We start from the raw sequence: 12,435 nt of genomic DNA on the forward strand, positions 1-12,435 counted from the left end.
AGCCCTAACTCAACTCAAAGTCCAGAGACTTTGGGTTTATTTTTCCCGTGGTACTCGACCAGTGGAGGGAGGTGCTCGACCAATCGAGTGGGCCGCTCGACCGGTCAACGACACTGCTCAACTAGTCGAGGTTATGCAGATTTTAGTCCGATTTTGTGCGGGATTCGAAATTTTGAGGCGATTTTAGCACCCATGTGAAAGGGAGTCGCCTAAACTATAAATAGGAGTGCCTAGGGCTTTTTTAGGGGTAGACAAGAGGGTTTCCTAAAGCTTTACAAGGGTTTGCTAAAGAGTGTAGGGCTATCAAAGGTGTAAGAGAGAGAGAGAGAGAGAGAGGAAGCTTGTGGAAGGGAGGTTCTGCTCGCAGAGATGATCTACTGTGCACTTGATATCTCAACGCTTCTACGTCCTCGTAATCAGTTAGATTTCTCCATTTTTCTTTTATTCTCTTACTGTTTATCTACTTTTACGTGAGTAAAGAAGGTAACATTCTACTTCATAGTTGATTGTTGATCTGGACGAGGTCTCGTGGTTTTTACTTCTTTGAGGATTTTTCACGTAAAAATCTCTTGTATGGTGTGGTTTGTGTTTTGATTCATTTCATTGTTTTATTATCCTATAATTCTGCTTTGTTTTGGGAGGCTATATCCTAAGATTTTGTGCAAGGCCCCCAACAAAATGCACTTCACGCAAATTAATCTTAAAATCTTGCCTCTTCTTCAAATTTCAAATTCAGCCTCCATTTACTCTCAACTTGATGACTCCTAATGCCATTTACTCACGTTTATTTTCATCCAAATACACCTCATATCCCAATTAATCCCATTCAAATAGGCCTCTTATCATGATCACTCTCAAATCTTCCCATTTACTCAACCACCCTAAGTTAAACATGGGTATCAGTTTAGATGCATATAAAGACCAAAAATCAAGCTTACTCAGTCATTTGACAGTTGCTTGACATCAGTCAAAGATGAAAACATGCGCAATGATATTCAATACACAGAATCAAAGAATAGGATTCTTCAACCAATCAGATTTTGGTACCGTGACTTGGATAAAATGGGTTCCAATAGCTTAGCTTGCTTAATTTGCACTCACATATGACACGTGTATAAATATATGGATGCCTGCGTATCAAGCGTCATATGCTGCCGGAGTATCATATAACGTCTTCGACTCCTGACTGGATAGAAAAGTTCAATCCATAAAAATAGAACGGAAGTAGACAAAAAAAAAAAAAAAAACAAACAGGAGAGCCATTGTTTCGTACATGAATGATGTCAAGCTGCCTGTTGTTGCCTGTATCAAGAGCCCATTTCCCATCAAGAAACTTCCAAACAAGCCTATTCCCACTAGGAAGAGGCACCAATTGTTTTGGTTTCAACGACAACGGGAGAAAGAAAAGATTGAAAAGAGAAAGATCATCTTGGTGTTGGAGAGGGATTGTTTGTGGGATATTACCAGTGGATCCATGGGCACCGACCATAGACTCTCAGAGCATAGCATCACAGCTCTTTGCGGCTTCTCTCCTACCATATCTGGGTTTCTTGTATTTCATCACCAAATCAAAAACATCTCCTAAGCTCACTCTCTTTGGTTTCTACTTCTTGCTCGCCTTTGTGGGGGCCACTAGTATGTTCTCTTCTAACCTTTTTCTCTCTTTTTGTTTTTTCGTTTTTTTCTTTGAATTGAACTGGAGTTTTAGTTTATGTAGACAATACCCTTGTTTGCTTTGGTAGGCTCAAGTTGAGATTTTATTGTATACTAGTACCATGTCGCTTGTGTAGGACATCCGAGCCATGCAAAATGTGGGCCATACCATGAAGATAAGCTAGGAACAAAAATCAGGCTGGCCCACTTACCAGGCTTTCCACGCCATTGAAATCAATATGCAGCCATGGTCTGACTTGACTTACATTTGTGGCTCAGCTAAATTAGTGGTTGGGGCTGAGTTTCGTTACAAGTGAGATGTGCCACATCATTTGCCCGGCTCGGATGTCCTTTGAACATCACGTGTTGGCAGGAAAAACAGGCGATGTTCGCAGGAAAAACAGTGCCTGTATATGATTGCTTTCATGTTAATTTATGAGGGTTATGGATTTTCTTTTGTTTTTTCATTTCTCGGTGTGGATTTTCAACAGGTTGATGGAAATGCCTCTGAATTTTAGAAATGGGTAGGACACTCTTCTAGAATGAATTGGAATTTTTGTGGGTTTTTATGAATTTTTGATGAAGTGTAGGAATTATATTTAAAGAAATTGTCTTTTGTATCCTGTTAGGAGAGGATTAATTTGTGGTAAGGTAGATTTTCTTCTTTTTGTTTTCTTTTCATTTCTATGCAGAATGATGGAAATGCCTACAGATGTTAGAACTGGCGTGGAGAACTACCTAATTGAGCTATAGTCTCAATGAAACCACTTCATCTAGTATTTCGAGAACTGTCCAAATCTCAGTCTTCCAAACTGATTCATATATATACTCATGCTTTGCTAATTCTCAAATTAGAGAAATGCTAGTTTGTAGTTTGTGTCATAGAAGTTCAATGCAGCTCCCCCCTTCCAGTAGACGGGGTGATCAGAATTGTTCATATTGTGGGCCACGATCTATAATTTTGGATTGGCTGTCAAACAAAATCAGTGATAGGACAACTCTGATCATCCAGCTGGTGTGGGTTTTTCTAGTGGTGTGTAGAAATTTTGCTCAAGCTTGCAGTTCCTTTTACAAGTTATTGATCAGATGGTAATCACAGTCCAACCCCCTTGCTTTCAAGATCTGGTCCATCCATTGTGATGGTCCACCATATCAACAGTACTGATCAGAACACATGTTTGCTAGTTGTACCATGAAGAGGGAATTGCGTAGAAGTTCTATGATGCAAGCCACATACTTGCTTTCTCCTCAAATGATTCGCTTTTTTTTTTTTTTTGAAAGGTTACTGAAATTTTATTAGAGCAAACAGCAAAACAAATCAAAAAGAAAAGCAACGCTGAAATGCTGAGTTGGCGATCCATCTACAACCCCAGAAAAGAAAAATGATAACCCTTAAGCTTCTCAAGATTAGAGGCCCACTCAACAACCAGGAATGTCACCCTATGGGAGATGATTTCTGCCCAGTTACTCTCATTGCAAAAACATCTAGCATTCCTTTCCTCCCAAACTGACCACCAGATGGCAAGGAGGGACATTCTCCACATCATTGTCCTTTCTCTACCCAAGTTCACCCCATGCCAAGCTCTCAAAAGATTGCCCGTTGATGCCGTAAGAGACCATGACACGCCGAAACAGCTCAACCAGTTTGACCAGATTTTCCCAATAAACCAGCAATGAACAAACAGATGGTTGAGCATTTCCTCATCACCCATACAGCACAAACAAACATTCGGACCATTGCTCGTTTCTGTAGGTTATCAATTGTCAATACCTTGTTTTGACCTACCAACCAGCCGAAAGCCGCAATCTTAGGCAGGACAGGATAATGCCAAACATGCTTGGTGCTTGATTCTTCAGTTACTGGAGACATCTTGGTAATACAGTTATAAAAGGAATGAACTGAGAAAGAGCTTGATTTGTGATAACGCCAAAGCATAGTGTCTGTGGATGAAATGTTTGGACAACATAGATGAATGTGATTCATAAGGGCCACGAACTCTTCTATCTCCTCACCCCTCATGTCTTCTGCAAGGAGGTTTCCAAACTACTCTTGCTACAAAGGAAAAGCAGTTGGAGACAAGGATGGACGGGTTTGGGGCTAGATGGTAAATTCTCGGGAACTCGGACTTCAACGGAGAATTTCCCACCCACACATCTTCCCAAAAATGTATCCTATCACCGCTACCAAGAGAAAAACCAACACCTTCAGTAAACACTGCCTTCACAGACATGACACCTTTCCATAAGGCCGAAGCTCTATATAGAAAGAGGATTCTCTTGTCCACCAACCATCTACCATACAACCATACTTAGCTTTTATCATCTCTTTCCAAAGCGCCCCATCTTCCTTTCCAAATCTCCAAAGCCACTTCCCTAGAAGCGCCCTATTCATAGCTTTGAGATCTCTTATACTTGCACCACTTTCTTCGTAGGATTTGCACACCTCAGTCCAGCCTAGGAGGTGAAATTTCCTTTTTTCCTCCATACCATGCCATAAGAAATCACACCGCAGTTTGTCAATACTGGCCACAACCGATACCCGGCACCTGAATACCGACATGAAATAGAGAGGAAGATTCGAGAGGGCAGCCTTAATAAGCATGATGCAGTCCCTTAACAATAAATATAGGATAGTGGCGAAGTTGTTCACTATTTTTCATCAAAAGGGCATCGGATAGCATGTTTCATTTATGAAAAAGCTATGATTAAGGGCATTGAACCGAGACAATCTGATGACAGCATTACATTCCACTACAGCGGATAGGTTTTTTTTTTTTTTTTTTTTTAATGAAAAAGCTATGATTAAGGGCATTGAACCAAGACAATCTGATGACTGCATTACATTCCATTACTTGATTTGCCACTTCACGATGACTCGTGAAAGTAGAAGCAGCACCTGCCTTTTAGATACCGGTGCTTATATTTTGTCTATATTGTTCTTATACATGAAATTATATGTCCATATGTTTACATGAACTTTAGTTCATAGCTCTAATCAAAATGCACATTTTGAAAAGCATACCTCATTTCATTTGAACCCACAAGACCAAATTTATCAGCCGACCTGATGCAGAACTTCTGTTTCTTGCAAATTCTTGATTTTTTTCCAATGATAGATGGGTTTTTAAAATCTCACCAATATATTTGGGAAACAGTTTTAAGTAGTTGACACCCTTCCTTATTGATTTCCTTACACCCATTTCTTCAATTTTGGAGATGAAATAGCAGAAGATTTCAATTCCCAAGCTGGAAAATTGATGTAGGCAAAACTATATTTTGCCAGGCATCTAGCTTACCAAACTTTGCTAATACTTTTGTCTCTCTGTTTCATTGCTTTAAGTGATTTGCATTTTCAAAACTCTGCTGATACCTTTCATGTTTTCCTGCCGCGGGTCCATTGTGCAGTCCCGGCTGGAATTTACGGTAACAGCTTCTGCAACCCATCAAAATCTGTGTAAAACAACATCATCTTCTTGTGGGGATGCCTTTCTTACCATAACTTCATGTTGCGTGTGGGTTTGACAGCAAAGGTGCATTACGGAACTTCCTTGTCCAATGTCGATTGGCTACATGGTGGTGCAGAGTCGCTGCTCACTCTCACCAACTTATTCATTGTCATGGGGCTGAGAGAGGCACTGAGGAAGGTTAAAAATGCAAAAGAGAGCCCATCTAAATTTGACTCAGACATGAAAGAGGAGAAGCAATCTTCTATCTAGGTGAGAGAGATTGTAATGAAATTGCATTTGCTTCATTGTCTTGGTATTTTAAATTTCATTTCAAGTAATGAAATCTTACCTATTTCATTGGCAGAAGTTGTTCATTGTTGTCGTTATCGTTGTTTTCCCTAGAAAGTACACTTCATGTCCAAGTTTTGCACACTGCGCAATTTTCAACAGCCAAAGGATGAAATAAATTCCTACAGCCTCTTATGATTTTTATCATTTAAGTAGAAACCATGAATTCAAGAAGGCATTCTCTCTTTAATGCTAATACACGAGTCTCATCTAATTCCATGTACATACTTAGAACACTGCAGCTCTTTCATGTGAAATATCTTGGTACTATGACCAACAGTCACCACATACTTCTCTCTGCTAACTCAACTGTCTCTGGTGTAGATTCGTTGCTGCACAACGTTAGATAGTAACTCATTGAATGCTCTGTGGTTAGGAGCAAGACTGCTTATCCATGTTCTGCTTGTCTAACAATAAGATCTATACTTTTACTTTTGCCTCGGCCGCCCAAGAAACAAAAACGGAAGATTTATAATCTAGGATGGAATTGAAAGACTTCACCAGATATACTGCTGAAGAAGCTGAAATCTGAATTGAAGATTTCATTCAGAAAGAAAAATAAAGGAAAACAGAATGTCCTTCCCCAAAAGAACCCAGAGTAAATTTCTGCACTCTTCTTGGGCAATAGAAGAAGCCATCCAAAGACAAGACTTGACTGGATATGGAGAAAGGAATCCATTACTCAAAAGAAGTCAATGGTTGGAACAAAAATTAAGAGCTCAATAGTAGGAATCTTCCATCATGGTGTCTCTCTCGCTCCAGCTATCACTTTGGATTCTCCTCTTCCTCCTATCATGCAGTTTCCATGGCTTCATCAAGACTGCCTATTTCGTACTGTTTCATAGTTTACAAATTACTTTTAACAAAAGTTATGAAACCACTAAGGCCCTACTCGGTTGCCAAGTAAAAATTATTTCATCTACTGCCGAATTAAGTGTTTAAACAAATGTTGTAAAATCATAATGATGATGCTTTTACAGTTTTACTGATTTAATTCGCAATCAAAGCATACCATTAGTTATAATGAAACATTGATGCAATTGCCTTATTTTTTCATTACAAGCCTTAAACTTGTAAGAAAACCTGCATCTATGGCCTCTTAGGGCTCATTTGATAGCAGAAAAAGTTCAAGTCCGGAAAGCCTATGTAGGTTGGGCCTGTCTGGGTCTTGTTTGGTTAGGCCAATACTTATCCTAGTCAAGCATGTCTATTGTTTGTTAGAGCCAATGTTTTAAATATCGACGATGTCGGCTGATATATCCCACGATATATATTGTGTCCCACCTATGCGATACGAAATGCATAGGTAGTGCCGATATATCCCACATGTTCAATCCGGTGAGCATTTTCAATTTTTGATCCCCTTTTTTGTTGAAATTATATTAAATCAATATCAAATGGTTACAAATCCATGGGTTCTTCATGTTTTGCATGAAAAATCATGTAGTTGGAGCTTTGATTTTAATATACATTGGTTCTTCATGTTTTCCATGTTTTCTTCAAAATTTTCCTTCAACCAGCTGTCAATTGAAACTAATTTCCAAGTATTTAGGAGTATTTGATGAAATGATCATCACATACACTTTTATTTCAAAATTTGGGTGTAGGTGGTCCGATTTGGGAAATTTTGGGGAAAATTCAAAATTTTCCCAATTTCTCCTAAATTGCATACAATATTACACTCCAAACATGAAATCAAGCACATATGAGAGTTGATCTACTGATTTGTTAAGTCTTTGTCAATTTTTGAAAAATAAGAATCATTCTTTAGTTAAAAAATAATAAAATATTATTATTTTTTTTTTGAAATTTCCATTCAACCAGCTGTCAGTTGAGACTAATTTCCAAGTATTAAGGAGTGTTTGATGAAATGATCATCACATACACTCTAAATGTTATGCATTTAATTTGAATATAGTTACATTAGTTTAGTCAAATAGTGCATAGCATAGGACCCTATATAAAGGAAACTTATCATGGGCACTTCTTTTTTGAAATGTTATCATTTAAAAGCGTGTATAAAGGTCTTTTTTTAACAATCCTTGAAGTTTCATTGAAAAATTCAACCATTTCCCCAATGTTTCCCATGTTTCCCAAAAAGTGTGATAAATTACCCGATACAAAAACTATATCCCATGCAATAACTGATATGTATTTATATTCCAAAGATGCAATACATAACGCGATACCAATATTTCGAACACTGGTTTGAGCTTGTTTGGTGTGGCAAGAACAAGCCTGTTTCCAGGTCTAATTTTCCTCTTCAAAACATTCCGAACTCTATGGGGCCATTAGGCTATCAAAATAAAATTCACTCAGTCCATCAAGTTTCTCCCCTCATATCTATTGTGCAAAAAAAATAAATAAATAAAAATAAACAAACCCAATAAAAAACTTAGATGGGCCTTAGGATAGGTAAAAAAAAATATGTAAATCACAGTAAACCCCTCAAAAGCAAGTGTCGTGGCTCACGCGAATTGACAATCATCAAAATATTTGGAATGCCCCTTCATACTAGTGGAATGAACTTGAGTAATAGGTTGGCTTCAATATTTAGATAATCTTATGGGCCCTACGTACAATTGGGCTTGGCAATGGATGGGCCTCTAGCCTGGATTTTGAACTGGTTGGGCCAGGCCTATTTAAAATCTTGATTGTTCTTGGCCCAGACCCAACCCATTGCCAGCCCTATGCACAATGTTTAGCATGTCATGTGACTCACCCAAGCTGTGAATCAGGTAATATTTGATATTAGGGCCTAAAATCATGATTTCAATGTCATTGTAGATCAACGGTCACCACACGTGGGCAGACAGGGGAAGGGAAAGAGGGAGAGAATATTATCCAAGCTTACTAGAAGCCTTCTCCTTGTATAATCATGGAGGTCCCGGCTAAACTCTCAAAATTGATATATGAGTTGTCCCAGATTTTTTCGGAATCAGGGCCAAAATATCTCTCAGCAAACACCCGGCTTCTTCCCTAACTACCATAAGCCTGGACAAGGTAGGCCGGCCTCTAACTTTTCTTTCTACCACATGGCAGTAGAGTGCAGTTTTAAGTTTCTTGTACTAATTTTCCAAATCAATATAAAAGAGCTGGAAAATATTCAAACCTAAGCATAAGACCTTAAAGTAAAATGGCATGACCGGAAAACTAACCAAATGAATTTGGGGATAAGCAAAAAATGAAAATCACACAAGGAAGCTTGTATTTTCTCCGTTTTTACCTCTTTAAACCACGAGCAAGATGAGGACATGGTCAAAATAGCACATCTTACTCATCTTGGAGACTAGGAATGCCCAAATGTATTCTAGGATGTGCTCCCATCTAGTCTGGGAGTTTTTAGTGGCTCGTTTGGTAGCTTGTATTTGATAACTTGGCATCCAAATGATAGTTACCGTGGAATTGGTGTGAATTGGAATCCTCTTGTTGTGTTTGATAACCTTTAAGTGGAATTCACTGGAATCCGAAATTTGTGCTTGGCAGCCTGTAAGTGCAATGTATTGAAATTTTATAATATATTCACCGGAACTTGAATTTGATTAAATCATCTTTGATACCCAAATTGGTGTATATACGTAGCATTTGACAGAATGGTTGTAATCAGGTTGTTGAAATATATACTTTAGCCAAAAATAAGAAAATTTCGAGCCATGGGTGGGCCTCAAACATAAGGATCCCAAACAATGCGACTTACCAATGTTTTTTAAGCATCCATCAGATGGCCAATGTTTAAATTGTTTGGATCATTTTATTAGTGGGATTTTAGTGATTCGTCCAATAACTGAATTGTTTCGGGGTATCATCAGCATGCCACATGTGCAGTAAATTAGTAGCCTAGTGACACCTTTATTACTTATGCGACACACTAAACTGAATAAATTTAGACCAAAACAAAGAGATTTCAAAACATAACAAAAGTAGCTTTTCAATTCCATTTACCCCAATTAGACGGTACCAAATGCACCAAAAAAGTGCAATTAAGAGTACGTGGTGCCAAATGACTCCTAACTGATCTCAGATTCTTTGATATGCACATGTCCCATCTTTTCGAACCATATCTGCCACTAGTATTTGAATTCCATGTTCACGACACTATCAAATCTCTAAAGTCCCTTGACCCTTATGTGTACTGGACCAATGCTAAGAACGTCGATCCACTGGTCATGTTCATTCTCCGGTAGAATCCCTCAGCATCATTTTTATTCTCCAGACAGCATATTCATATGAGCAGAACCTCCTTCCCCATGCACGGATGTGTTCTGCAGATTTTGTTTTCTTCCTACTGCCGCTGCCATTGTCACTTTTATTTCAACCATAAACAAAGAAAACAGTTGTTGCAACTGTGAGCACATCCACAGCATTTCCTATCTAAACTTGCAAGAGAAGTGCTAAGCTGACTGGGACGAGGAGAGGTTGAAGAGGGGATTCGCCTCAAATCTGCAAATGTGGTAAACATGTGGAAGATACAGGCAGTTCATCATGTTAGGGCACATGGTCCATTCAAATCCTGCAATGTCATATCACCACTCGGGTTGGTGGTGGCAGGGTCACCACATAATCAACATCCTATAGATTTTAGATTTGGTGACTGCAGAGCGAGTGTCAACTAGACAAAATATCGGCTAATCCAAGAGTCACTGTTATGAACCCCAATGGTTTAAGAGTCCTAATGCTTTTCGCAAGTTGGCTAGGCTCTTAGCAAGTGGTATAAGAGCCAATACCACATCCTATGTTTGGGTCACAGAAGAAGCCAACTGCAGCTGCACAAAGTAACCGAGGACTAGACTGAAAGCCACCATGGCATGGAAAGGGCTATCCAAACAGTTAAGATTACAGTCCCATGCACTCCTAAGATGGAATGGAGAATAACCAAAGTGCCGCGGTGCAGTCATTGGATGAAAAGGGTTACCCAGATAACCAGATTGCAGCTGTCATACTCTTTTATAAGTGACAAAGGACTTGTGAAAAGAGATACTTGGAAAAGAAGGCCAGAGTGAATGCTGCCAGAGTGGGCCACCACTAATGTGGACTACAAAGTGTGGATGTATGTCATGATCCCCATGGTTTAAGAGCCTAGCTTAACCTATCGTGTTAGTTCTAGGACTTTTGGTGTATAGGTTAGATTCTGAATACGCTAACTCAAGACTGCAATTTGAGGATCTGTAGCTTTGTTGTGACTGGAAAGTCCCAGCATTCAAATGGGCTGTAAATTCACGGGTCCCACCTCGGTCAGTGACAGTTCACTGGCTAGCATAGTGACCCAAAAGTGCCATTTCAGTCCAGCTACATATTACAGGACCTTTCAAATCTTTTTCAAGATATCCACGTGAAACTTGCCATGGGCGATGAGTGGGATCAGCGGAACTTTTGCTTTAGGTGTTTCAAGCTATACCCTTCCTTTATGGGAAAGGTAAAGAAAAAGATCACATTTTAAGAGATTGATCAAGAGAACATTTCCAGGATAGGTGCCACTGTCTCATACGTGTGCTGGATCCACGACACTTGCGGTTGGGCCCACCATTTACAGGCCAGTCTATTCATGGGCCACGCATGTGCATCAAACTTAAATAGGTTATCATCTTTCTTCCTCTTCTTCTTCTTCTTCTTCTTCTTCTTTTCTAACAATGAATTTTCTCATACATGGTGCGGCCCACCTGATGAGTTGACAGGCCTGAATTTTGTGCTAGAACATGTCCACCATGGTCTCAACCTGATGAATATCCCGGATTTCGCACACGTATGGCACATGTGCTAAGAAAAACCTGTTCGATCTCTACCAGCACAAATTGGTCCCAAGCATTCGAAAAGAGATAAGGTGTCTTTACACTAGAAAAGGCAAGAAAAAGTTGCTACATTTGCATCAGCAAAGGAGATTCGAATCTCATAGAAACTTTGATAGACTGGCCGATTGTGATGGGTGATACGTAAGGCACTTAGAAATGGATCCGGATGGCGAACTCCCTGAGATAGCTGTTGATAAGGTCATTCTTGCTTAGATGAATTGAAAACAGAGAAATTTTATCCTAACCCAAAACTTTTGTGGCCCCATGAATGCTTCAACAGTGTATGTTCAATCCTCACTGTTTTCTCTCCTGTGGTCCACTTGAGTTTTGGGTCTGCCTCATTTTTTGGGCCCATGTCTTAAAACGATCTGTAAAAACGGATGGATGGAGTGGATATCTCATAGACATCACAGTGGACCGCACCTAGCCTCCGGTCGCAGGAAGTTCCTGTCTTCCTGTGAAAGGCTTTTACCGGGAATCCGCGCCACTTAGAAATCACGGAGAAATTGCAAACGTGGCATTAGAGTATTCAAATTAACATGTTCAAATTGTCGGAACCTATGTATTATGAACCAAAAATCAAGCTTATCGACAAGTGTTAGAAATTAAATATATCCCAACTTGCGCAAATAAGTGTCCACGAGTTACAACCTGTGTATCAAGCATCATGCACACCGAGTATTATACACCTCTTTTTTCTTCTTTACTATTATTTTCTCTTCTTTTCTTTGGGTGGACCCATCATCCCAACTAATAGCCTACCAGGAGGGTACCACAAATTAGGTACCCTACCATCTTTCCTGTCCAGGTGCCATTTTTTAGGACATTAGTACCATTCAAACGGTCTGTCTCACCATGCGTATCACCTGGAACAAAAATCATACTTGTCCGCTCATCAGGTGAGCCACACACTGTTGGAATCAAGGGATGATGCAAGCTTGGCCCACTTAGTGATCCGCTCAGTTTGATTTCTAAAAAGGTGATCTTCATGCCTGGGCCTATTATTTTCATGGTACTGATTTTTGAAACAGGTGGTATGTTGGCAGGAGAGAGCATTGTACATAGGTTGTTGTCCAGTTGCCTGTAGGCTCTCAATTCTCATCAATTAAAGTAGCACCCCCCTTTTGGCACCTTGGATTTAGTGGTAAAGAGTGTATTTTAAATCCAAATATCTACTTTTCAGTTTTTACCTTTGACGGCCT

At 39.5% G+C, this 12,435-nt stretch overlaps 1 protein-coding gene across 6 annotated transcripts; it reads left to right on the forward strand.

Annotated features, from left to right (window-relative positions):
* The first annotated feature begins 1,189 nt into the window (after nucleotides 1–1,189).
* Nucleotides 1,190–8,862, forward strand: LOC131241313 (uncharacterized). 6 transcript variants are annotated; one of them, XM_058240103.1, is made up of 4 exons: nucleotides 1,194–1,635; nucleotides 5,059–5,076; nucleotides 5,179–5,358; nucleotides 5,880–6,436. In XM_058240103.1, the coding sequence occupies exons 1-4, from the start codon at nucleotides 1,278–1,280 to the stop codon at nucleotides 5,936–5,938; spliced, it is 615 nt and encodes a 204-aa protein (XP_058096086.1). In that variant the 5' UTR covers nucleotides 1,194–1,277; the 3' UTR covers nucleotides 5,939–6,436. The 6 variants fall into 6 exon arrangements, with proteins under 6 accessions (XP_058096087.1, XP_058096092.1, XP_058096086.1 ...); XM_058240108.1 differs by having other exon boundaries at nucleotides 1,197–1,635; nucleotides 5,179–5,368; nucleotides 5,890–6,436; XM_058240107.1 differs by having other exon boundaries at nucleotides 1,198–1,635; nucleotides 5,179–5,369; nucleotides 5,772–5,908.
* Nucleotides 8,863–12,435: the final 3,573 nt, after the last annotated feature.

Source organism: Magnolia sinica, chromosome 3 (genome assembly GCF_029962835.1).
Source record: "Magnolia sinica isolate HGM2019 chromosome 3, MsV1, whole genome shotgun sequence".
Taxonomy (NCBI): domain Eukaryota; kingdom Viridiplantae; phylum Streptophyta; class Magnoliopsida; order Magnoliales; family Magnoliaceae; genus Magnolia; species Magnolia sinica.

What these genes read in the sequence shown, in the direction of transcription:
- LOC131241313 (XM_058240103.1), top strand. Translation starts at nt 1,278, where the DNA reads ATGATGTCAAGCTGCCTGTTGTTGCCTGTATCAAGAGCCCATTTCCCA. An exon ending in CATGAAAGAGGAGAAGCAAT is followed by an intron (nt 5,359 to 5,879) that starts CTTCTATCTAGG and finishes CTATACTTTTAC; the next exon opens with TTTTGCCTCGGCCGCCCAAG.